Source organism: Rhinatrema bivittatum, chromosome 7 (assembly GCF_901001135.1).
Source record: "Rhinatrema bivittatum chromosome 7, aRhiBiv1.1, whole genome shotgun sequence".
NCBI lineage: Eukaryota > Metazoa > Chordata > Amphibia > Gymnophiona > Rhinatrematidae > Rhinatrema > Rhinatrema bivittatum.
The window spans coordinates 296,097,217-296,124,713 of NC_042621.1; the positions used below are offsets into that span (position 1 = coordinate 296,097,217).

Sequence of the window (27,497 nt, forward strand, 5' to 3'; positions counted from 1 at the left end):
GGTGTCAGCCAGATTACACCCTTGTTACCCCTAGGCTTGTATAAAAATAATACTTGGGTAGGTCACGAGGGAATAGACCAGATAGGTGGGGTAAATGGGGAGTATGGTATTATGGGCAGCTGATGTGTGAGCAGGGTATTATTCCTTTCGAGGAACTTCAGAGACTCTATGGACTTCCAGCTTCGGAGTTCTATTATTATCCCAGGACAAGCAGGATGCTAGTCCTCACATATGGGTGACATCGGTAATGGAGCCCTATGTACGGAAAAACTTCTTTAAAAGTTTCCATGAAACTTTTGACTGGCACCAGAGTGCCTACTGAGCATGCCCAGCATGCCATGATATTCCCTGCCACAGGGGTCTCCCTTCAGTCTTCTTTTTTCCGCGAAGCACTTAGCATCGCGGTCTATTGGAGTCCTGAGGTGATTTCACCTCCTTTAAAAAGTTTATCTTTTCGGGAAAAAAATTATCTCCACCGCAAGGGTTTCCCTTAGTTATCACCGCAGTAACTTTTTTTTCCTTTTCGGTTTCCGGCCGGGACCGACTTTTTTGGGTCATTGCCGTCGACGGCTGTCCGGCGACATGGCCTCCGGGTTTAAAAAATGCCCAAACTCTGCGCGGACGATGTCCATAACCGACCCGCACTTTGAATTTGTTCTTTGCCTAGGCAAAGACCACAATATTCAATCCTGTAAATCCTGTGCGGAGATGACCTCGAAAGGCCGTCGTCTCTGAGCTGAGAAGATGGAACAATTGTTTAATATACAATTGCTTCCGAAGGCATCGACTTCCGTGCAGTCATTGCCATCAGGATCAGTTCGTCAAGTTTTACTGAAGAAAAGTCGTCCGGAGGCGGGAGATGCTTCCACGCCTTCACCATCAGTGTCATCAAAAGCATCGACGTCGGGCAGTGAGAAACAAAAAGAAAAACATCGACACCGGCATCGAAGACGCCAAACACCGATGACCGAGGACCCATCGTCAGGTACGGCCTCACCCGCAAAGAAACCCCGGACGGGGGCGGAGGCTTCGAGGCCTAGTGATTCAGGGCGATCCCCACCGATATTGGTGCCGGACTCCGTACCTCCTCAGGGCTCTGAGGAGGTATCGGCATCGCCAACACCGCCTCCCTCCATAGCTGCTCTGATATCACCAGCTATGAGAGTGGAACTTGACACGTTTATACGTCAAGCGGTGCAACAGGCTCTGCGCGATGCGATTCCGCCTCAGCCATCGACACCTCCATCGATGCCGATTCCAACCCTGAGGGATCCAGCGCCATCGATGCCGCTGACACCGATGCCACAGGAACCGATGCCTACTCCGGTACCCTCATCTGTGCCACCGATGCCCAAAGCAGATGTCTCGATGCTACATCCAGTCATCACCAAATTAGACACGCTCCTGGACATTCTTTCCAGCAGAGCACCAGAGGAGCCCATTCCAGGCCCATCTGGGATACCAAGACCTCCAAGGCCTCGTTCTCCTCTGCTGCCATCACGACCTAGTGAACCAGTCACTCACCACACCCCACGTGAGATGCCTGTGGACACCGGTTCTGAATATTCTTCGGATGAAGAGATATTTTCAGAACCTTCTCCACCTGACGACCACAGGAAGTCACCTCCTGAGGACCTGTCCTTTACAAATTTTGTAAAGGATATGGCTGAAACCATCCCCTTTCAATTACAGAGGTGGATGCGAGACAAAAAACATTGGAGGTTCTGCAGTTTGTGGACCCTCCTAAAGAAATGCTAGCAGTCCCTGTCCATGAAGTTTTCCAAGAACTTCAATACAGAATATGGGAGCATCCAGGAACAGTGTCACCGGTAAACAAAAGGTCAGAGGCAACTTACTTAGTGCAACCTATCCCAGGTTTTCAAAAGTCTCAGTTGCCACATCAGTCAGTCGTCGTAGAATCCGCCCAGAAGAAGGCGAAGAGACTGAAATCCCATTCATCTACACCTCCTGGGAAGGAAAGTAGATTTCTAGATAACCTGGGACGCAAGGTTTTTCAAGGTTCCATGCTGGTATCAAAAATAACATCATACCAGCTATATATGAACCAGTATCAAAGGAACCTCTGGAAGTAGGTTCAAGACCTAACCCTGTCTCTTCCTGACCAGTATCAGGATCAACTCCAAACCATCATTCATAAAGGCCTCGAATCAGGGAAGCACGAGGTCAGAGCCACTTACAACTGCTTCGAGACTGCAGCAAGACTCTCTGCTTCAGGCATAGCTGCACGCAGATGGGCATGGCTAAAAGCCTCTGATCTACGTCCAGAGGTGCAAGAACGCTTGGCTGATCTTCCTTGCGTGGGGGATAACCTTTTTGGGGAAAAGTTAAAAGAAGCTGTGGCGACTATGAAGGACCATACAGAGACCCTAAAGCAGTTGTCCTTACTACCGCAGGATACTCAGTCTTCCACAAGAAAGATCCCAAGGCGTGATACCAGACGTCCTTACTACCGTCCACGCAGGTATTACCCATCAGCAAATAGGGCCAGAACAGCCTGCCCACCTCAACGCCAACAGCCTAGGCAGAGGCCTGCAAGGGCTCAACCACCACCACAAACTGCCACTACATCTGGTTTTTGAAAAGCCCCAGAGAGCAGCAGCCGTATCAACCCATTCCCAAACATACCAGTGGGGGGGTCGAATAAAATACTTTCACAGCATTTGGACCTCCATCACCACCGACTAGTGGGTGTTATCCATCACAGCTCACAGTTACAAACTGGATTTTCTTACTGTTCCAAAAGAAAACCCACCACTTCCATCTTGGACAATAAATCAACATTCCATAATTCTTCAAACAGAATTATCCACCCTTCTGAAAGCCAGGGCCATAGAACCAGTTCCTGGACCTCAAAAGGGCAGAGGATTCTACTCCAGATATTTCCTCATTCCAAAGAAAACAGGAGGCCTTCGTCCCATTCTAGACCTCAGAAATCTCAACAAATTTCTCAAAAAAGAAAAATTCAGGATGGTGTCCTTAGGCACCATTCTACCTCTTCTTCAAAGGGGAGATTGGCTCTGCTCTCTGGATCTTCAAGATGCCTACGCTCACATCCCCATCTTTCCTCCTCATCGCCAGTACCTGCGATTTCGGGTAATGGATCAACACTTTCAATACAAAGTGCTGCCATTTGGCCTTGCATCAGCGCCACGAGTATTCACAAAGTGCATGGCTGCAGCAGTGGCACACCTCCACAAACAGAGTGCACGTGTTCCCTTACCTGGACGATTGGCTCATCAAGAGTCAATCAAAAGAAGGAGCTCTCACTTCTCTCAAGCTCACTATCCATGTACTTCATTCCTTGGGATTTCTCATCAACTACCAGAAATCCAATCTGTCACCAAATCATCTTATACAGTTCATAGGTGCAGAGCTAAACACTACAATAGCAAAAGCTTTTCTTCCAAGAGATCGTGCTCAAACACTTGTCCTTTTGACTCACAATCTTCGAAACCAATTCCAGGTAACAGCTTACCAGTGCCTAATTCTTCTAGGGCACATGGCTTCCACAGTTCACGTAACTCCCATGGCCAGATTAACCATGCGACTACTGCAATGGACACTCAAAGCACAGTGGATACAAGCCACTCAACCAATGTCCATGCCCATTCATATCACACCAGACCTCAGAGCAGCACTCGTCTGGTGGACATCAATGAACAACCTGCTCAAAGGCCTACCTTTCCAGCAACCAGTTCCACAAGTGACTTTAACTACAGATGCATCCACCTTAGGGTGGGGAGCACACATCGGTCAACTAAAGACACAGGGCAAGTGGACAAAGCTCGAAGCCTCCTTTCAAATAAACTTCCTGGAGCTTCGAGCTATACGCTATGCGCTACATGCGTTCAAGGACTGCCTTTCATACAAGACTGTTCTGATCCAAACGGACAATACAGTAGCCATGTGGTACATCAACAAACAAGGGGGGACAGGTTCCTACCTCCTTTGTCAAGAAGCAGCACATATTTGGGACTGGGGCCTGACACACTCGATTCTTCTACGGGCCACTTACCTAGCAGGCATCCACAACATAATAGCGGATCGCCTCAGTCGTCAGTTCCAACCGCACGAATGGTCCTTGGATCCAGCAATAGCATCCAAGATCTTCCAACGCTGGGGTCAACCGACGATAGATCTCTTTGCATCCCAGCTCAACTACAAAGTGAACAATTACTGCTCTCTACTCCGACAGCAGAACAGCCTACCAAAGGACGCATTTGCTCGCCATTGGAATTCAGGCCTGTTATACGCGTATCCACCGATACCACTCATAACCAAAACACTAGTGAAACTACAACAGGACAAGGGGACTATGATACTCATAGCCCCATACTGGCCTCGACAGGTATGGTTCCCCACACTGCTAGATCTCTCAGTCAGGGATCCAATTTGCCTGGGAGTAGCTCCCAATCTCATAACTCAGGAACAGGGTCAGTTGCGCCATCCCAACCTTCAATCCCTGTCCCTGACAGCATGGGTGTTGAAAGCTTGATCTTACAACCACTCAACCTTCCAACCACTATATCTCAAGTGCTGATAGCTGCACGTAAACCTTCCACTAGAAAAAATTATTCCTACAAATGGAAACTGTTTACTTTGTGGTGCACTCAGAAGGATTTAGATCCTTTCACTTGCTCCACTACCTAGCTACTAGATTACCTTTACCATCTCTCAGTCTCTGGTCTTAAGACGTCATCTGTAAGGGTACACTTAAGTGCAATCTCAGTTTACCATAACAAGTTGGGAGATGCACCTATTTCTACACAGCCTCTCGTAAGTAGATTCATGAGAGGCCTAACTCACATTAAACCTCCAGTTCATTCCCCAAGCATACAATGGGATCTGAACGTAGTATTAACTAGGCTTATGCGTTCTCCATTTGAACCCATAAATACCTGTGACCTTAAATACCTTACTTGGAAAACGGTATTTCTCATAGCCATTACATCAGCTAGAAGGGTCAGTGAACTACAAGCGCTAGTCACATACGAACCTTTTACAAAGTTCCTACATGACAGAGTAGTCCTCCGTACACATCCAAAATTCCTTCCTAAGGTTGTTACGGAATTTCACTTGAACCAATCCATAGTTTTACCGACATTCTTTCCTAGGCCTCATTCCCATCAGGGTGAAAGAGCCTTACACACTTTGGACTGTAAGCGTGCGTTATCCTTCTATTTAAACCGCACAACAGCCCAAAGGAAATCCAGTCAGCTGTTTGTTTCCTATGATCCAAACAAACCAGGTAAAGCAGTGGGTAAGCATACTCTGTCAAACTGGCTAGCAGATTGCATACAATTTTGTTATGAAAAAGCAGGTCTTACTCTTCAAGGGCGAGTAAAAGCACACTCGGTCAGAGCAATGTCAACTTCAGTAGCGCACCTTCGCTCTGTACCTATTCTGGACATTTGTAAAGCAGCAACATGGAGTTCTCTTCACACTTTTACAGCTCACTACTGTTTAGACAAAGAAGGAAGACAAGATTCGGCCTATGGACAATCCGTCTTAAAGAACTTGTTTCTAGTTTAATCCCAACTCCTTCTACATCCAACCTGCTGTGATCTTCGGCTGATTCATTTCATCAACAATACTTCACTGTTGCTTCACTACAAAATGACTCAGCCTCTAGCTTGCTAATCACCCATATGTGAGGACTAGCATCCTGCTTGTCCTGGGATAAAGCAAAATTGCTTACCTTGTAATAGGTGTTATCCCAGGACAGCAGGATGTAGTCCTCACGAAACCCACCCGCCACCCCGCGGAGTTGGGTACGATACGTTTTATTATTTTATTTTTGCTAAGGCTTATTGCTACAAAACAAGACTGAAGGGAGACCCCTGTGGCAGGGAATATCATGGCATGCTGGGCATGCTCAGTAGGCACTCTGGTGCCAGTCAAAAGTTTCATGGAAACTTTTAAAGAAGTTTTTCCGTACATAGGGCTCCATTACCGATGTCACCCATATGTGAGGACTACATCCTGCTGTCCTGGGATAACACCTATTACAAGGTAAGCAATTTTGCTTTATTTGTAACTACGACATTGTATACAGGCAATGCATCTAGATAAGGAGCCGAGTCGGAAGAAGACTGCTTTTGAAGCTATGTGCAGTCCACACATGGGAGCGAAAGGCATCATTTCCAATATATACATTTGGTGGTTGGAATCAACACCGGTAGAGGGACGTTACCAGTGGCAATGGGACAAGGACTTATTGTTACGGTGGGCACCTTCACAATGGACGCAGTGCTTCGAAAATTTGACACAAAAAAATCAAAATAAAGTAAAAATGCTTCCGGGTCCATGTAACAAACCAACCTCTCCAGGCTCTGCTTAGCTTTCAGACAATGGCAGCGGGCTACCCAAACCCCCACCAACCACTAAGTTTTAAAGGGCTCAACAGATAGACTTTTGCACCTATTAGGGGCTGCAACATCATAGCATGGACCTGCCAACTTCCTTGTTGAGACCAAATGGATATACAGTCCACAATTTAAAGATCCATTTTTGTTCATGTTGTGTTAACGTAAGATTAGGGTCATCCCTGCGTTCATTCACTTCAAATATTTCCAAAATTGGCTTTTAACCTGCAGCTCATTTGCTTCTACAGAATTGGTACAGAGTCCTGATACAGGATGTGGATGTCTCCCAGCGGAAAGCACAGGCATTATATATCGATTATGGAAATAAGGAGGATGTTGCACTGGACAGAATTCAGCCGCTACACAAGGAAATTGAGCTCTTCTCTCCTTTTGTGAGTTTGCATCATGATGCGCGCTTGCTTTTCTTTTTGCTTTCTTTTTCTTTTTAAGATTTCCATGAAACTGATTGGCATGGGAAGCTATCTTCAGTTGTTAGTTGGAGGCTAGTTCTATATTACATCAATGAATTTCTGTGCTGAAAAGATGCTGACATTATAATGAAGCTTGCAGTTGGGTCCAGGCTCTAGAGAGGCCCCTTTTTGTTTCAGAACAGGTTTTTCATAATGCCTGAATTGATTGCTAGTCATAACATTCAGTCCTTGTGGCTGTAAGTCTGTTAACTGGGGCCCCAGATCAGTCCAGAAAAGTGGGTCCCTACCAGCAGGTGGAGTCAGAGAACAATTAGAACAATTTATATATTTATTTATTTAATTTATTTATTTGCTTTTATATACCGATGTTCATATCGCGTCGGTTTACTTTGGGCACTGCTACATAACGAGAGTGCCACCTGTAGTCACTCAGTATTTCTCTGACTCCAGCGGGTGGTACAGATGCACACCTGCAGTCTTTAGTTATATTTTTTATTTAGTTTGAATTTAATTTTTTGGTTTATGGTCGCTTCCTGTGGTGTTAGGCGCCTTCGTGGGCCATCCCTCAGTAGAAGCCGGGCGTCCAGGGAATTGGATATTCCTGTCAGGGTTTCGCCCGCCACAGTTCGGTGTCTGATGACCAGGGGCTCCTGGCTACTCACCACCATCTCTGCTACAGCTGCTCCCTTGCCTCCTGAAACAGCTTTTCTCTGTGTCTTGGTAAAGTTTAATTAAAAAAAATAAAAGCTGTTTTCACTGCGACTGACAGTCTTCAGTGCTGAGGTAAGGAGAGAGGTGCAGGAGGGACCGGGTATTTTAAGGCCAGCCGGGAAAGCTGTCAGCACTGTTTCCCTCAGCTCCCTGGGCTCTGGGTCGTTTTCTGAGGGCAAGGGTGAGTTTTTCTCCGTGTGCCTTGTTTACTCATCACTTCCCTGCTGGGGGCCTTGCGATTTCACTATTGCAGGCTCCTTTCCCGCGGTACGGCTGCACGCAGTTTTTTTTCCCCCTCTTCAGCTGGTAGTCTCTTATCCTGCAGCATGAAAAGTTTGTTTTTCTGGTCCTGCCTGACTGAAATTTTTTCTGTGTTGCCTCTTCTAGCCCGAGTGAGGGAAGACCTCACTGGGGGGAACTGATGATATCACCCCAGCCGACTCTCCAGTGGGGGAGGGGGACCCGGAGGGGTTTTCCCCCAGAATTTGTCCTCCTTATGCACCAGGCTTTCCTCGCAAGGAAACGCTCGGCGGTAAAGCGGCCCGGTCTCCTGAGGGCAGGTTCGGACCCCCCTGAGAAAAGAGGTCGGGGTACGGACCCTCGTCAGTGCCTCTCTGATCAGGCTCTCACCCCACAGGGGATTCTCCCCAGGGTACGTGAGATCCGATCCCGGGGTCTGGGGCGACGCCGACTTCTGGGGTAGTAGGGGTGGCAGACCCGGATCCGTGGCCGATCTGGCTGATGTGGATACTGATGATCCGGATGAGCCCGATGACCCTCCTGCGGAGTTGGATGACCCCAGCGTGGTGCGTTTGTTCAAGCGGGATGAGTTAAGACCTCTTATTCCCCAGGTCCTTGAAGTTCTGGGACTTAAGATTTCTCAAGAAGTCTGACAACGAGGGCGTCAATCCAGTCCTCATCAGCATTAGGGTATTGTGTCCGTAGGTGCCCGACTCCCTGTCTCCACCCTCCTCCTCTCTGGTGCCTCCCTCTCCATCCGCGGGAAGATTGACTGCCACGGCATCCATTTGCCGAGGACCCTCTGGTGTTCCTGGACTGGCTCGATGCTGCAACCGCCATGTTTCCTGGAGGCCTAGGGGCGTGCGCGGCAATGGTTCGAACCTCAGGGGCGTCCCCCGAAGATGATGTCACCTGCGACGGATATTTAAGGTCTCAGTATTTGCTAACACTTCAAGTTAGCAAGGGTTTCGCTACCTAAGCTACTCTGCCTCCTCGGACTTACCAGAGGTACCCACTCCTCGGGGGCCTCACTCTCTTTTTGTTTTTTTCGGGTGACAGTCTGGAACCGGTACTTGCTCCTCGAGGGCCCTGATCCCAGACTTGCTTCGTATACTCTTCTGTCTGGAAGTCATCACTACCAACTATATCAGCTACATCAGTGAGTTACCATCATTCTCTCTGAGCTTTCCCTGGAACCAGGTACTCGCTCCTCGAGGGCCTATACTTTCCAGCTCCTGGGCTTCATTGGGACATTGTGTGTGTTACCATCTGCATACCCTGCCTACTCACTATATCTCAGTCTCTCTTCAGCTCAGCGTCCAGGGATTGCTGTTCCAGTATCTGAGGGACTACAGCCCAGCCGGGCTTACCAGCTCACTACTGCCATCTCTGGTGTTTCAGTATACTGTCTAATAAAAGAACTAGTGTGTGTTTGTCTCCTACCTTTCAGGCCGATACAGTAAAGTGCAGCCACGGTTACTCTGCTTCTAACCCGCTTTCTACTCACAATTTGGCCGCGTTAGTCCTACCTGCGATTCACTATCCCTTTTAACCCATCCTTACCGCCTCTTTAAATCTACGGTTAACCCTTTCCTCCCGCGGCATGTATATGAGATGTAAACGATCGGATTAGCTATTCCCTCCCATACAGTAACGCGCGCCCCGATTATCGCTTTTTAAACCTGCAGTTTTGCCGCGTGTTTAACCTAATTTACCACGCCGGGTGCTCAGGTCACGGCGTGCGACGTCCAAGGTCACGGCGTGCACTCATTACGTTTTAGAGAATAGGGAGCCATGGGGAGCGCCCGATCTGCCCCGGGCTGCTGAAGCTGCTCTCGCTGCCGGTTGTCCCCGGGAGGAGGGGAGAGAGGACTGGGGCTACTCTGGAGCTGTCAGCGCGGGAGATGGACGCGGCCAGGGCAGGTGAGCGGGGGCTGGCGGAAAGTTTGGGGGGAGTTAGGGGGTCAGTCAGCCCTTCTCCTGTATCCACTTCCTGGTACCTGCCATTTCAAATGTCATTTGAAATGACAGGTACCAGCGCACCCAGGATACTGTATAGGCGCTGTATAGTGCCTATACAGTAAAATGGATTGCGCTTCCTGGATATGCGTTGGACGCAGCTTGCATTTGCATGCCATTTAAATACAGTATCAAGCGGTATGTGTTTCAAACTGTGCATGCGGCAAACGCAGGTGCGCCCGGCACTAACGCACCCCTTTCTACCTCACCTTACTGTATCGGCCTGTTTGAGCCTGACCGGTGGTCCCTCTCGGGATCATCCCCCGGGGGTGTGGTCATCTGCCACTGGTCCAGGGATCCACCCTCAACTCCCATATATAACTACAGATCTTGAACAGAGTGCTAACTACTATCTGATTGCTCCTCCCATCAGGCATCAGATCAATAACAGATTGCTAACTCCAGCAACTCGTAGCTTCAGATCAATAACATAGGGGGTCCCACAACATCTTTTTCTCTGCCTAAGAAGGTTCGCAAACTAGTGACCCGGGAGTGGGAGACTCCGGTTTTCGGCTTGAAGTTGGGCAGAGCTATGGCGAAACTGTACCCATTATCGTCTGATGTTTTGGATTTAATGAAGATTCCAAAGGTGGACGCCACGGTCTCGGCAGTCACGAGACCGTGGCGTCCACCTTAAGGGTAGCCACCCCAGCAACCTATCCCAGTTGCTGGGGTGGCTGCCCTTAAGGATATGAAAGACCGCAAGCTGGAGATCCAGTTGAAGCGAGCAATCAAGGTTGCCGCGCTAAGCCTTCGAGCGGCGGTTTGCGGATCGGGAGGATCGCTTCTCTCTCGCGGCTTGGCTTTTGAGAGGCAACGTTTACGCTTGAGGGGTTATTCAGAACAAGTCATTTCCACCCTCCTACAGGCGAGAAGTCCAGCCACTTCTATGGCCTATGTGAGAGTTTGGAAATTTTTTGAGACGTGGTGTCATCAGTGTTCTTGCGACCCTTTAGTGGTGCATGTTCCTCGGATGCTTGACTTTTTTGCAACAGGGCCTCGCTAAGGGCTCGTGTTCAATTCCCTTCGTATTCAAGTTGCAGCTGTAGGTGCCTTTCGGGGAAACATTGACTGCTGTTTGCTGGCAGCACATCCGGATATTGCTCGGTTTCTTAAGGGGGTCAAACATTTGCGCCCTCCCATCTGTTCGATGTGTCTGGATTGGAGTTTTAATTTAGTCCTGCGAGTTCTATTTGGCGCTCCTTTCGAGCCTCTTCGTGGAGTTTCCCTGAAACATCTGACTTTGAAAACTGTTTTTGGTCGTCATTTGCTCGGCCCGTTGGATCTCAGAATTGCAGGCGCTGTCCTGTTGGGATCCTTTTCTTCGGATTTACGATGATCGGGTATCGTTACGTATGGTTCCGTCCTTTGTCCCTAAGGTGGTTTCAGCCTTTCATGTCAATCAAACTGTGGAGCTTCCGGGGTTCCCTAACTGGTCTCGGGATTCTTCTGAGAACAGAGACCTTTTGGATGTGCGGCGCACCTTATTGCATTATCTGGAGGTTACCAGTGACTTCAGATGTTCTGATCATTTGTTCGTTCTCTTTGGTGGCCCAAAGAAGGGGGACAAAGCCTCAAAGGTGACCATATCTCGGTGGATTAAGGAAGCCATTTGTGCTGCATACATAGCCCAAGGGCGTCAGGTGCCTTTGGGTCTCAGGGCTCAGGCTACTTCCTGGGCAGAGAGTCAGTTACTGTCGCCTCAGGAGATCTGTAGGGCTGCCGTGTGGTCTATTCACACTTTTACGAAACATTACCGATTGGACGTTAAGGCTTCTGATGAACCTTCCTTTCGGGGAGAGTGTACTTCGTGCGGGTCTTTCGGGTTCCCGCCCAGTGTAGGGTGGCTTGGGTACATCCCACTTTTCTGGACTGATCTGGGTATGTTAAGGAAATGAAAATTGGTTCTTACCTGCTAATTTTCGATCCTGTAATACCACAGATCAGTCCGGAGGCCCACCCCTTTCTTCAGATCCCGAAAGACTGTCTTGATCAGAACCTGCTTAAGTTTTTTATTGTTGGAGCTCCTTTTTTGCAGACATGATTCATGGAGCAGTTTTTAGCAGTTGTTTGGTCTGGTTTTTTGCCAGCAACAAAGTGGTAGTCCGGACATTTAGTTGGGTGCTACCCTTCGTTATTTAGTTCTGTTAGCATGGGCTTGGGTACAGGTCAATACTGAGTGACTGCAGGTGGCACACTCGTTTATGTAGCAGTGCCCAAAGTTCTAATTGTTCTCTGACTCCACCTGCTGATAGGAATACACAACCCACTTTTCTGGACTAATCTGTGGTATTACAGGAACGAAAATTAGCAGGTAAGAACCAATTTTCATTTCCTTAGCATTAGACAGGTTAATCCACACCAGTGTGTTATGCACCTCTATCAGCAGATGGAGACTGAGCAAAGCTGAAGTCAGTCTGCCAGTATTCTCTGTCTCCAGCAGATGAACGTGCATCTCCCTATATGGGGATTGCTTAAAAAAAAAAATTTAGGAGAAAGGAGGAAATTAGTTTGCCCTGCTCTTCTATGGTGAATCCCTTATGGTCCCTCCCTTCAGTTGTTTTCCTGAGGTGATATCTGCGGATCCCTCTCTCAGTAGAGTGCCTCGGTCTGGTAGCTGGTTTTCTGACGTGGACTTAGCTATAAAGAGACAAACAGCTGAGAGGCTAGTGGGTGCAGGAAGCAGAGAGCAGTGGTGAAGGCCTTTGTCCTCTCCCCCTGTGGCCAGAGACCAACTCTGTACTCAGCTGGGATGGGCTGAGCTCAGGTAAAGCAGAGTTGCTTACCTGTAACAGGTTTTCTCCTAGGACAGCAGGATGTTAGTCCTTACCCATGGATGACATCATTGGATGGAGCCCAGCATGGAAAACTTATGTCAAAGTTTCTAGAACTTTGACTAGGCACACTGAGTATGCCCAGCATGCCCTATACCATGCATCCACATGGGTCCTTCTTCAGTCTTATAACATAGAAATTATGATAAAATAAAATAGGAGAACCCCAACTCTGCGGGGTGACGGGCGGGTTTTTGTGAGGAGAACAGCTGTTTCAGGTAAGCAATTCAGCTTTCTCCTAGGACAAGAAGCATGGTAGTCCTCACACATGGGTGAATCCCTAGCTACTGGCTGCTCCCGAACAAAAAATGGGACCAACAGAAACTATCCAGGTGCAAACAGACACAACTACAGTGCTGTTGGTAACAGAGGGGGAGACTGCCTGAACCCAAACAGTGGGCTCTAGGCAGGGAGAGTTGGGTTCTACACCTCAGAGATTCCGGAGGACAGACTGGCCGAACCTACTGTCACGTCGACCATCCCCATCCACACAGTAGTGAGATGCGAATGTGTGAATAAAACTCCATGTTGCAGCTCTGTAGATCTCCTCCATGGGAATTGCTCGCAAGTGGGCCACAGACATTGCCCTGGCTCTAACAGAATGAGTCTTGACATGACCCCCAAGATGCACTCTCGACTGGGCATTACTGAAGGAGATGCAGTCTGCAAACCAATTGGATAGTGTCTGTTTGCCATGGCAACTCCCAATCTATTCCTGTCAAAAGAAACAAAAAGTTGGGTGGGCTATCTATGGGCTTCTGTCCGCTCTAGGTAGAAGGCGAAGGCTCTCTTGCAATACAAGCTGTGCAGTGCTTGTTCGCCTTGGTGCAAATGGGGCCTGGGGAAGAATGTTGCCATGATGATTGACTGATTAAGATGGAAATCTGTCATCAACTTAGGTAGGAACTTAGGGTGTGTACGCAGGACCACCCTGTCATGGTAAAACTTTTTATAAGGTGGATAAGTCACTAAGGCCTGGAGCTCGCTTACCCTGTATGCTGAAGTGACCGCCACCAAAAATATGACCTTCCAGATCAGGTACTTCAGGTCACATGATTGCAGTGGCTCAAAAGGAGCTTTCATCAGCTGAGTGAGCATCACATTGAGGTCCCAAGACACACAATGGGATGCTTTAGGGGAGGCTTTAACTGAAGCAGGCCCTGCATGAAGCGTACAACTATAGGCTGTACATAGATGGGCGTACCAGCTACACCTTGGTGGTATGAGCCAATAGCACTTAAGTGTACTCTAACAGAGTTGGTTTTTAAGCCAGCCTCTGATAGGTGCAGAAGGTAATCAAGCAGTTTTTGTGTGGTGCAGGAGAACAGATCTAGGGCCTTCTGCTCACACCGCACAGAAAAGCACCTCTACTTCAGCCCTTAGGATTTTCTAATGGAAGGCTTTGTAGAAGCCACGAGGACCCAAGATACATCAGAGAGATCAAGGGGCTGCAGAATCAGCCTCTCAACATCCAGTCTGTGAGCGCCAGGGACTGGAGGTTGGGATGCTGAAGTCTGCCCTGATCCTGTGTGATGAGATCTGGAGAAATCCCCAGACTAATCGGTTTCTGGAAGGATAACACCCGAAGGGAGTGGAAACCAGACCTGCCTCAGTCAGTGGGGGACTGTGAGGTTCATAGTCCCTTGGTCCTCTCGAAGCTTCAGGAGAGTCTTTGTTATTAGAGGAATTGGAGCATATGCATGCAGAATACCCTTGCCCCAATGGTGAGCAAAGGTGTCTGAGGTTCCCTGTACGTACCTGGATCAGTCCAGATAGTAGGTTGAGCCTCCTGTCCAGCAGATGGAGCCAGAGAAAAAGTGAAAGGGCATACCATATAAGGACAGTGCTCACCCTGCACCCCCCAGTATTTCTCTGGTTCCAGCAGATGCAGACAGATGAACCTGTGGTTCCTTCTTCTTAGTGATATTTCTTTATTTTTTCTTGCGAAGTCTTCTGTTTTCTCTTTGCTGGGTCAAGCAAGAATTTCTAAAATATACAGGAACAGTGAATTTTCTTTTCTCTGGAGACAGTTCTGTCTCCAGGCTCTTGTAGAGACCTAGGGGTTCTCCCCCCCCCCCCCCCCCCCTTGAGTAATTCAGTCTAGGTCTCTTTCCCGGTAGCCTAATTCCCTGCCTAGGGGTGATACTGGTGGTCCAGTCACTCCCCCTCTTGCACTGGCCTGAGATGTGATTATTCCTCGGGTCCTTTGCATTGCAGAGTTGTTTATTTCCTCTGCTGTGGCACAAATTTAGCTGTTTCTAAAAAAAAAAAAAAAAAAAAAAAAAAAAAGAGAGAAAAAGACACACACAGCAGAATTTTTTACTTTCAGTGTAAAAGTTTGAATAAGGCAGTTCTTCACGGCTCCGGGCTGTCTAGTAGGGAAAGCAGCGACTCGAGGCCGTTCAGTCGGCTTCCCCCACTTCGCAGCAATCAGACTCAGCTGTTTCACTCACAGCTGACTTACCGATGCCGAGGTTTGCGTTTTGTCTTGCCTGCAGGGAGCCTGCCTCGCGGCTCTCCCGCGATGGGCTCTGCTTGCCCGGAGGGGAGGGATCCGTGGCTCCTTTGAAGTCGATGACCTGAGGTCGGGTCGGCAAGCGTGCGCCCGGGCCGTCCTCCACACAAAAATACCGTGGAGTGGTGGCCATTTTGTGCCCGGACCTCACAGCAGACTCGGATCCTCAGGGGGGAGGGGAGCCGGATTTTTGTCGTTTACCGCCTGACTTAAGCCCTATGGGATCTCCTGATGCTGTTTCTGACCCTCCTTGAGGGCCCCCCCCCCCCAGGGGGTCCGGCAGAGCATATTCTCCTTTTTCACCAGAATTTTACACAAGTCGTTTTTTTTTTTTTTTTTTTTTTTTTTAGCAAGCTTGGAGGTGCAGGAGGATCCCACTCCGGGCCCTCCACCGGCAAAAATCCCTTGTTTAGTTATTAGCCAGGGCTCTGGTGTCCCAGACTCGCAGGGTACTACTAGGGTCAGGACTGTACCTGGTGGATCAGACTCACCTGATCCTCCTCCTCTCACTCTGCTGCCCGATCCAGATGCTGACCCGGATCTTTCTCTCGATAATCCCCCCCATGGAGGGAGATGACCCACGGGTTTTGAGGTTGTTTAAGCGGGAGGAGCTGGATCCACTTATTCCTTTTGTTCTGGATGAACTTGGAATCGATGTGCCCACAGAAAAGCCTGCCTCTGCCTCCTCCTCCTATACCGTTGACCCGGTCCTAGTGGGTCTGAGGGCTCCGTCCCGTACTTTTCCCTTCCATCCTATGCTTATGCAGCTTCTGCTCAGGTAATGGGAGGCTCCCGAGTCTGGTCTCCGCATGGGCAGGGCAATGGATACGTTATATCCCCTCCCGGATACAGCTCTTGTGATGCTCAAAGTCCTCAAGGTTGATGATTCGGTGTCGGCTGTCACCAAACGCACCACCATCCCGGTTGTAGGGGCCACAGCCTTAAAGGATCTTCAAGATCGCAAGTTGGAAATACATCTCAAAAGGATCTTTGAGGTGCTGGCTTTAGGTGTCCAGGCGACGGTTTGTAGCATTTTCATGCAACGGGCAAACCTCAGATGGGTTCAACAACTACTCAGCACCCAGGACCTCCCGTCTGCTGAGGCTGAACAAGCGGAACGGCTCAAAGGTGCGATTGCATATGGGGCTGATGCCCTTTATGATCTCCGGGTGCAGGCCAGGGCTATGGTCTCAGCGGTCTCCGCCAGACGGCTCCTCTGGCTGCGTAATTGGGCAGTGGACTCCTCTTCAAGTCTGTTAGGCACTCTCCCCTTCAAGGGTAAGTTGCTTTTTGGGGAGGACCTGGAACAGCTTATTAAATCCTTAGGAGGTGATAAGGTTCATAAGCTGCCTGAGGACCGCCCTAAACAGTCAAAATCCTTTTTTCCTTTGTGCTCTCTGTTCCGGGGTCAGTGCAGGTACAGCAGAATGAGGGGGTCCTCTCAGCGTCCTGCCTCTTCCAGATCGCACGGTAAATATACACAAAGGGTAAATAACTACAACTCTCTATCCACTTGTCATAGAATTACACACAATATAGAGAGCCCAACAATAATATATGAAATATACCAAATTTATTTAAAGATATCACACAGATATACCTATATATTTTTTCGAAACTTGATTACTGCAACTCAATCTTACTTGGCCTCCCCTCTAACAGCATCAAACCCCTACAGATGGTACAAAATGCCGCAGCCAGAATCCTAACTAACACTAATAGAAGAGACCATATTACCCCCATCTTGAGCAACCTCCACTGGCTACCCATCAAACAGAGAATCCTATATAAAACCTTAACCATCATTCACAAAGCAATCCATAACGCCGCACCTATATCTCTACAAATTCAACTTCAGCCACACTTATCTTCCAGACCCATCAGAAGCGCCTACAAAGGCACATTAGTCGCAGCTCCTGCCAAATCAACACTAAGAAAAAGAGCACTCTCCACTGCAGGACCACACCAATGGAATGCGCTCCCACCAGACCTACGACTCGAACCCAATCTACCAGAATTCAAAAAAAGGTTAAAAACCTGGCTCTTCAGGCAAGCATTCCAATTCCCAGAGTGTAACAATTCCCAGAGTGTAACTAAGCACCTCCTCCTGTCTTTCAGATCCAACCATTGTAGGGTGTCACGAATAGCTTGACACTTAACTTCTTACACGTACTTGCTTATTCGCAATGCCTATTTAACATTTAACTATTTAAAATTGCCTACTTAACAGTCATTTAACAGAGGACATATTATATAACCGTTGCAGTCGATATACGCTACTAAAGTCCATTGTAAAAAGGGGAACACACACATACTATTCAAAACACGAACAAGGTTATTTATTATTTGTTAAATATTATTGATATTTCACTGTTCCTTGTAATAATGTTCATTGGTTGATTGTTATTGTTCAATGTTCTATGTAAAAAACCCCGGTCTAACCTCCCAGACCAGGGCAACCTTTTTGTTACTTGTAAACCGGATTGATTTGTATTGCATACAGGAATTCCGGTATATAAAAATTAAAAATAAATAAATAATAAATAAATATAGACAATAAAACTAAGCTAGCACACACACACATTCATACCCACAAATTAAAAAATATGTTGTATTGAGATACAGTATATAACTCTTTTTATGTTACCAATTGAGTTTACAAATACTTATAAAATTTCAATTGAGAATTACTAAATTACTACAAACTTTAAATTGGAATTATATGCTATTTGTGTCCGAACACAAATAGCATATAATTGGACACAAATAGCATATAATTCCAATTTAAAGTTTGTAGTAATTTAGTAATTCTCAATTGAAATTTTATAAGTATTTGTAAACTCAATTGGTAACATAAAAAGTTATATACTGTATCTCAATACAACATATTTTTTAATTTGTGGGTATGAATGTGTGTGTGTGCTAGCTTAGTTTTATTGTCTATATAGGTATATCTGTGTGATATCTTTAAATAAATTTGGTATATTTCATATATTATTGTTGGGCTCTCTATATTGTGTGTAATTCTTCCAGATCGCAGGCATGGTCTCATTCCTTTCGAGGACGTCGACTGTTCCGGGATGGCAATCTCCATGGATCTGCCGCCAAGTCCTCGCAATGCGATGAGGCAGGCCCATTCCTTTGCTTCCGCCTTAGGTGGACGTCTGTCCCTTTTTCTTGGGGAATGGGCCAAAATCACCACGGATCGGTGGGTCCTCGACGTGATCAACAAAGGTTAGGTGTTAGAATTTGCTCGGGTTCTTCCCGACAGCCACCTGATCTCTCCATGCGGCAATCGAAAATGGCCAGCGGTGTGCCAGATTCTTGACAGGCTCTTGGAACTCTGGGCCTTAGTCCCTGTTCCTCCAGAGGAACAGGGATTCGGCCACTATTCCATCTACTTCATCGTCCCCAAAAAGGACGGTTCCTTCGGACCGACTCTGGACCTCAAGAGAGTCAACTGGGCGCTAAAGGTTCCCCATTTTCGGATGGAAACCCTGAGGGGGCGCTCATTGCGGCGGTTCACTCCGGCGAGTTCCTGGCTTCGCTCGACCTCACAGAAGCTTACTTTCACATCCCGATTTGCAAGGAACACCAGAAGTATCTTCGCTTCGACATACTGGGGCGGCATTTTCAGTTCCAAGCTCATCCAGGCGAGGTCAGAGCAGCTCTGTGTGATGGCAGTCAGTCGGGTGGTGTTGGTGCTTACCTCCCTCAGGTGGATAGTCAACTACTCCAGAGCAACCTCTTGCCCTCTCAAGTTCTGGAATTTCTGGGAGCTCGCTTCGACACTTGCGTGTCCAAGGTCTCCCTGACCGAGGTCTGTGCACTCAAGCTCATGCAACAAGTACAGCATTTCCTATATCTGTCGATACCCACGGCCTGGGATTACCTTCAAGTTCTGGGCTCTATGGCTTCCACTATAGATCTTGTGCCCTGGGCGTTTGCGCATATGCGTCCTTTGCAGAAAGCTTTACTGGCCCATTGGAAGCCTGTCTCGGAGGAGTTTCAGGCGCCCCTACCACTTCCCAAGTCTACCATCATCAGCATGCAGTGGTGGCTCTCTCTCGACCACCTGTTGAGGGGCATGCCCCTGGAGACTCCCTAGTGGATTGTCGTGACGACGGATGCCAGCTTCTCCGGCTGGGGAGCGGTTTGTCAGTCTCAATCGACGCAGGGCTCTTGGTCTCCGATCCAATCCAAATGGCACATCAATAGTCTGAAGGCCCGGGCGGTTCGACTGGCACTCAAGTTCTTCCTTCCCTTGATCCGTCGCAAAGCGGTGAGAGTCCTCTCTGACAATGCCACCACGGTAGCTTACATCAATCGCCAGGGGGGCACCAGGAGTCATCTGGTAGCCCTGGAGACCGGCTTATTGTTCGCTTGGGCAGAGCACCATTTGGACTGCCTGGTGGCTTCCCACATTGCAGGAAAAGAGAATGTTCAAGTCTACTTCCTCAGTCAGCATCTCGACCCCAGAGAGTGGGAGTTGTCAGACGAGGCGATGGATCTAGTCATCCGCAGGTGGGGGGTCCCCCCACTTGGACTTGATGGCCACCCTGAAGAACGCGAAGGCTCTTTGATTCTTCAGCCGCAGGAGAGAACACTGCTCGGAGGGCGTGGATGCTCTGGTCTTGCCCTGGCCCAGCGATGTCCTCCTTTAAGTATTCCCTCCTTGGCTTCTGGTGGGAAAAGTTCTCAGAAGGATAGAACTTCACCACGGGCCGGTCATTCTCATAGCGCCAGAGTAGCCTCGGAGACCTTGGTTTGTGGACCTCATGAATCTTGCGTCGGACGGCCCTCTTCGTCTTGCTCACTTCCAAAACCTCCTGTGACAAGGTCCAGTATTTTTAGATCAGGCAGATCGCTTTTGTCTTGTGGCCTGGCTTTTGAGCGGCGGCGGCTGAGGAAGAGAGGCTACAAGGAGGAAGTGATTTCCATGCTGTTGAGGGCTCGTAAAACCTCAACATCTTTATGTTCGGGTTTGGAGGGCTTTTGATAATATGTGCGTGGAGCCTGACATATCGACACGCAGAGCCCCGGTCTTTCTGGTTCTTTTCTTCCTTCAGAATGGGCTCTCTAAAGGGTTGTCTTTCAACTCCTTGCGGGTTCAGGTTTCAGCTCTCGGCTCCCTCTTGGGCAGGCTTGACAGTTACTCGGTGGCCGCCCATCCGGATGTCGTTTGCTTTCTTAAGGGGCCTAATCATTTGAATCCGCCAGTCAGGGCTACTTGCCCGTCTTGAAATCTTAACCTGGTCTTACAATTTCTCTGTGCGGCACCTTTTGAACCCTGTCTGGTCATGCTCAAGGATCTCAGGCTTAAGTTAGTGTTCCTTGTGGCTATTTGCTCAGCCAGGAGGGTTTCCGAGTTGCAGGCTTTATCCTGCTGGGAGCCCTTCCTGCGATTCTCTGATTCGGGGGTTTCTCTAAAGACGGTCCCTTCTTTTCTGCCAAAGGTAGTTTCCTCCTTTCATGTCAGTCAATCGGTAGAGCTCCCTGCCTTTTCTCCGGAGGATATTGCTGGCACGTCGGGCCATGTATAATGGCATAAATTTCAGAATCAGTTACAGGCATATTTAACGAGAGAATCTGCGCCTCTGAAAGGTGTGGCCAAGGAAGATCAGAAAAGAAAGACTCTCTTGATGGGGTATGGCTATCCTTTTTTCTCATAGAGCCCACTATAGTATTCCAGAAAGCGATCCGTAATTGCTGCCGAGGCAGTTTGACTGGACCCAGATCTATCTTTAATATAAGTTATGAAAGATTTGAGGCCATGCGCCCTAACCAAACTAGCCAGCAACTTACTGGGCTGATTACCATATCGATACAATTGATATTTATAATATCTCATAGACTTGGATGCTCGCTGAAACAAGAGTGTTTGCAGAGTTTCCCGCAACTTGTCTACTTCACGTTTACTAGATTCTGACATGGCACTAATATGCCTGAGCTGTGCCTGTTTCAATTCTTCGGTTAGTTTAAGAATCGCAGCGTTACGCTTCCTATTCTGGGTAGCAACATTGGCTATAATGTGTCCCCGCATTACTGCTTTTCCTGCTTCCCATAGAACCCGCGGTGTAATATTAGACGTATTATTTAGAAGCAGCAATGGGTTACAAGGTAGCGAGAAAACTCCTTATCCAAGAACAACCCAGGAGACATGCGCCAAGAAAAAGGGGGCTTAGGATTACGTCCAAACGTTACTGTAACAGAGATTGGTGCGTGATCCGATAAGGCAAAGGTGCCTATGGCAGCGGTTGTCACCCTGGGGAACAGGAATTCTGAGATCAAAAAATAATCCAAACGGGAATAAGACCCATGAGGCTGTGAAAAAAAAGGTGTAGTCCTGCTCTCCAGGATGCAACGCCCTCCAAATGTCCAGCAAGTGCAATATATGGCACAGAAAATTAGGGCCTTTATGACTATCATTAGGTTCGACAGATTTAGGAGGTTTGCAGTCTTCCAACTTGTTGGCTACCATATTGAAATCCCTTCCCACCAAAAGTGCACAATCAGAAAGTTCACCAAGGATCCCCACTAGACGAGTAAAAAAATGCATGCTGATAGACATTAGGCACATATACATTACACAAAGCCACTCTTTGCTGATTACATAATCCCTGGACTATGACATAGGGACCCTCGGGGTCGTGCCATACCCACTCAGATTTAAAAGGCAGTTTATGAATGAGTATAGCCACCCCTCGTTTCCTGCCCCACCCCTCGTTTCCTGCCCCAAGAGGCTCAGAGCCACTCCCCCCACCCCCACTCCTGGAAGCAGTAGGGAAAATGACCCCCCTTTAGGCCCCTACGCCCCCCCCCCCCCGAACCAACATATTGTACATACCTGCAATCTTTGCCTACAATAATTTATCATCTAACTTTACTCTTCTGTCACTTTTCCCTACAATAATTCTTCTGTCACTTTTCCCTACAATAATTTATTAATCTTACTTCATTCTGCTGTCACTTCCCCCCCTTTTTTTCTTTTTACCCTTTTGTAAACATGTTATTTTAATTTTAGTTTAAATCTTTATTTCCCCCACCTTTCCTTTACTCTCTAGTTATTACGTTTCAATATGTTTTAATTGTATTATGTTAAACTTGTTCGATGTAAAGCGCCGCTACAGGCACTAGTTTTATGTTACGCTGTGAACCGATGTGATATCATTGATGAATGTCGGTATATAAAACCTTTTAAATAAATAAATACATGAGGAGAAAAAACACTGCCCCACCCACTCTCTTTGTAATTTGATATGTTCACTCGCTGACAAATGAGTCTCTTGAAGGAACACAGCCTGTGACCCCATACGTTTAAAAGCCATAAGGAGTTTCTTTCGTTTGATAGGGGAGTGTATGCCATCTACATTGAGATGTGCATTTTACTGTAGCCATAGCCGGATTTACTTAAAAAATATTACCAATAGGATACGGCAAAGTTGCCCTGGCAACAAAAGGAAATCCCGGGGCTCCCCAGCCTAAGCCCCCAAGATCATAAGGAAAGGACCACCAAAGACCTGGGCCAATAGCCATAAAAAACTGCCTTATCATCCAAATGAAAGGGATGTCTCCCAGGATTCCCCCCCCCACCCACCCCAGTCCCAGCAGACCAAACTTCTCAACCCAAGCACATCATTCGCACCAAACATACCACAGCCATACCAACTCACATACATAACCCATAACAAAAACACCTGCCCCAAGAGGCTCAGAGCCACGCCCCCCCCCGAACCAACAATGTAACTTGTACAAAGAATCAAGCAACATTAACAGCATTTTAGAGTCATGATAGAGCCACGAGGCCCCCAATCAAGGGGACCCCGACATGCCAGTTGTACTCCAAGGTCTCGGGCAACATAACGAAGTCAGACTAGATTGTGTCGCAGCTACAAAAACTTGTGACTCTCGTCGATCCCCAACGTTAGAAAAAGAGCAACTTAACAAGAACTAGGATCCTCAGCCTTCCTCCCTCTGTTCCGCAACTATGAAGACTTCTCTACAACAATCAGCGTTTATTCTTCCCCTGCGGCTGGCAAGGTAGCTATAAATCTGTCCGCAGCATCTCTGGAGGTGAAGAAAAGAACCTTGTTATCATGGAAGACTCACAGCTTAGCTGGATAAAGCAACCCAAATTTGATGCCTCGCTTATGCAACTCTATACACGCCGTGGACATGGTCTTTCGTTGCGCCGCCGTTGCCGCTGAAAAATCATTGAATAGAAGTATCTTATGGCCTTGAAATTCCATTGGCGCCTGCTTAGACGCTTGCATGATCTGCGTTTTTTGTGCCCAGTTCAGTATTTTCGCTAGTACCGGTCTGGGCCTGTTCGCACTTTCCCGTAAGATTCCAACTCGGCGAACTCGTTCGCAGACCATCGGCATCACAGAAAACTCCAGCCCCAGTTGTCTTGGCAACCAAGATTCCACAAATTCAGACAATTCACTTTCTTTGACTGACTCTGGCATCCCTATAATACGAATGTTGTTCCTCCGACTTCTGTCTTCTAAATCTTCAATTTTGGCCAGCAAGTCTCATTGGGTAGCTTGTAGTGCTGCCACACTGCGCTCTGACTCGCCCAGCCGGTCTCCATGATCCGACAGAACATGTTCCGCTTCATCTAACCGTTTCGTCTGACCTTCCAGCGCCGATTTGATGTCATCCATAGATGCCTGTATCTTGGTGAGACGAAAGTCTAAGGCTGCTGTGACACTTTGAGAGATTTGAAGAAGTGCATCTGCAGACAGCGAATCAAGAACCTTTGCGCCTGCAGGGGCCCCTGCCATCATGACAGCAGGGATGCGAGACCGACAGACGACACTCTTCCGCATGCTCTTCTGGCGCATCGCCCCTTCCTCCAAACAGTAAGGGTGTACCCCTTGGGCAGCAGTGCAACAGCAAAGCCTGATAGTGCAAGATGAGATATCTAGGCAGGAATGTTCGTTACTCAGCAGAATGTAACAGTGCAACCAGAGTGTACAGTATGTGACATCTGAGAAAGAAAGGTCCGTATATTCAGTGGATTGCAACAACAAATCTTGAGATTACAGTATGTGATAGTTGAGAAGTAATGTTCCAAATAATCATCAGGGTGCAACAGCGCAACCAGAGAGTACAGTTTGAGACATCTGAGAAAGAAAGGTCCATATATTCAGTGGATTGCAACAGCAAAGCTTGAGATTGCAATAGGTGATATCTGGGAAGCAGCGTTCCAAATAATCATCAGGGTGTAACATCACAACCAGAGAATACAGTATGAGACAGCTTAAAGTAAGCTCCAAATAGTCAGCAGAGTGCAACAGCAAGGCCTGGGATTGCAATATGAGATATCTGGGAAGAAATTTTCCAAGTAGTCAGTAAAATATTACTGCGAAACCGGAGAGGACAGTCCGAGACATCAGAGAAAAAGAATTCCAAATGTCTAGTTGGGTGCAACAGCACTGCCTAAAATTGCAAATATTCACCACCCTTGGTGCAGGGGCCTGTTAAGGCCGGGCTTCAAACTGCCATGGGACAATTAACCAATGCCGTCCAGCTGCGCTCCACACCAGAAAAGAGAGGATGGGCCCAGATTAGTATAAGATCCAAAGTGTTAAATACTGATGACAATCCCAAGGCTCCAGCCCCCACTCCCCAGCATGTTCACTCACTGTACCACTGGAGAATGAGGCCATCCCGGCAGCTGTTCCTGCAGGTCGCGTTGGGTCACTGCCCCATCGAACACATTATCTGGTCCCCTGACCTTCCGGATGGCAGCCGCATGTTTTTTTAACAAGAAACGCCGCTGGGCCGCTCCTGTATCGATCATGAACGCGCGGGCATCACCGCATGGCAGCCGCCATCTTGGCTGCGCCGTTGCCGCTCTGATTCCGACTTCAATCTGCCTGCATCCGCCACCCAGGGAGCTATAAACAACCACTTCGGGGGTCCATGAACCTGCAAAAAAACCCCCGAAGCAAAAGTTGCTCGCTATGTCTGTCGATTTTGTGCAATTGGGGGGGGGGGAGGATCCGCAGGGGACCACGGAGCTTAAGTTTCCTCCTCTGCTCCGAGTTAAGTCATCACCGGAAGTCCCTGTTTTTGTATCCTACATGGCATATTCCAGAAATAAGGCAACAACCAACAAGGACTGAATTACATAGTCTGGGTAAACAAATAATTATGGGTGTAGCTTGCTTGTTACGGCATTTACTACCCTGAATCAGTTAAGCCTGATACTTCACTTGGAATACATATCCAGCGCAACTCACTGCTTCAACGGCAGGGGGGAATAAAGAAAAGAGGAATTATATTCAGACAACCAACAAGGACTGAATGGCACAGGCTGGGTAAACAAATAAACGTGGGAGTAGCTTGCTTATTGCAGCAGTTACTACCCCTAACCAATTAAGCTAGATACTTCACTTAGATGCAGCTCCATCTCTGCTCTCTACATCAATGGCGGGGGTGGAAGGTAACTAGAACCAAAAAGTTACTAATAAGGGCCAAGAGATCAGATAAGTATGAGAAAAAAAAGTGTGAAAGCTTGCTGGGCAGACTGGATGGGCCGTTTGGTCTTCTGCCGTCATTTCTATGTTTCATTCAGCTCATGTTTGCTCCCAGTCTTTCATCTAGTCTGACTACACTTGTCTTACATGAGTATCTTAGATTGCTGATATAGGGGCGCTCCTTTGTTGTGTGAGTGGCCTGTGTTGCAGTGTCACTGTTTAACACATGGTCTGTTGAATGTTTGCTTTAACTCTTTCCTATTTGTGGCTTTTATTCTTTAGGCTATTAAGTGCTCTGTTGCTAATATTGCACCCAAGCCCGGAGGATGGACTAGAGAATGCATCAGTACTGCTAGACGGCTGCTGCTGGGGAGAGAGTCCTGCTCAATTACAATCCTGGATATACAGCAAGAGGACACCACATGCTTTTCTGTAGATGTGCTCCTACAGTCTGGTAAATTTTAGAAAAGTACTAACCCCTTATTCACAATGACCTGTCCCTTTTCAGTATTCAAAACCAGACTTATTTTCTATTTTCCCAGTCTTTATCATAATCACCTCTGCTTTACTACTACCACCTATCATTTCTTTAGTGCTATTACACGTACACAGTGCTCTGAAAATACACAAAATAGTCACTTCTCTGTAGAATTTACAGACAAACAAGAGAGACTGGAACTATATGTATTTAAAATATATTCTACATCACTTCTCCGATTTATAAAAACTTAAATGTACAAATAATCACAGAAGATCATATCACAAAACAATTTAAATTACATGAACAGCAGGTCTTCAAGTGAGGGACAGTCGAAAGACAGGGCCAAGAAACAAAGCTCACTTAGGCCCATGTGTTTAACAGGACCATTTATAATCCAAATTAAAAATTCACCTCCAGTAGGCCAACTACAATCCAGTGGGAAATGTTTTATCTTTAATCTGACATCCAAAAGAAGGTTATTCCATAAAGTGAGTGCTGCCACTGAAAATGCTCTTGCTCTGAAATGGTTAAAGCACCAAAGCTTTGATTGGAAGAATCAGGGGTTCTAATTTAAAAGCAGCATAAAAAAAAGTAGTTTTTAGACTGGATTTGAATAAGGCCAGAGAGGGGGAGCATGACACACCAACTCAGGAAATGTATTCAAGGCATATGGTGCAGAGAGTTGGCAATCCAAAACTATAAAAAAGATCCACTGTAGTGAGAAACCTGATCAACCTTTACATAAACTCAACAATACTCACTACCACATTTATAATAAAGACACTACTAAATACTGTGCAAATGAAAATATATAAAGATGGACAGAGGTGGTTTCATATATAACTTTTGTAGCAGTACTTACCAAGTTACCTAAAGTTATCTAAATATAATCATTAACCAACCTCCAACCACCTATATTGGTAGAAACAAATGTAGTGTCAAAAAAAAAATGTTATGTTTCAAAAAAGCTGTAATCAAAAATGTTTCACAAAAAAGCTACTTAGCAGTAAATGTAAATCCTGACATAGTTGAATTTCAAAAATAATTCCTTCTTCATGGGACCAGACACAGCCAGATGTCAATCGTTCTTGCATTTAGTGTCTCTTCAAATCATTCCCACTGTCACTCTTTGTGACCTTGGGCGAGTCACTTTACGCTCCATTGCCTCAGGTACAAACTTAGATTGTGAGCCCTCTGAGGATAGGGAAATGTCTACAGTACCTGCATGTAATCCGCTTTGAAGCGCTGAAAAAAGTGCGAAAAAGCGAAATATAAAATTAAATCTAAATCTACATCTTTACAAACTGCTCTGTTTATGAAAGCTAGCTGCTTTAGACGCCACATAAGAATGCTCTCCAACACCAGCTTCAAAAGACAAATGAAAGTGATTGAC

At 47.2% G+C, this 27,497-nt stretch overlaps 1 protein-coding gene across 1 annotated transcript in view; it reads left to right on the top strand.

Moving 5' to 3' along the window:
• The window catches only part of TDRD1 (tudor domain containing 1), a gene marked incomplete at its 5' end in the record, with an annotated part of 488,249 nt that overhangs the window by 183,594 nt on the left and 277,158 nt on the right, over positions 1-27,497 (top strand). Inside the window, 2 exons of the mRNA XM_029610456.1 lie at positions 6,635-6,778; positions 25,906-26,077. Of these exons, the coding sequence (XP_029466316.1) occupies positions 6,635-6,778; positions 25,906-26,077 (316 nt within the window). The remainder of the gene's footprint in view (positions 1-6,634; positions 6,779-25,905; positions 26,078-27,497) is intronic.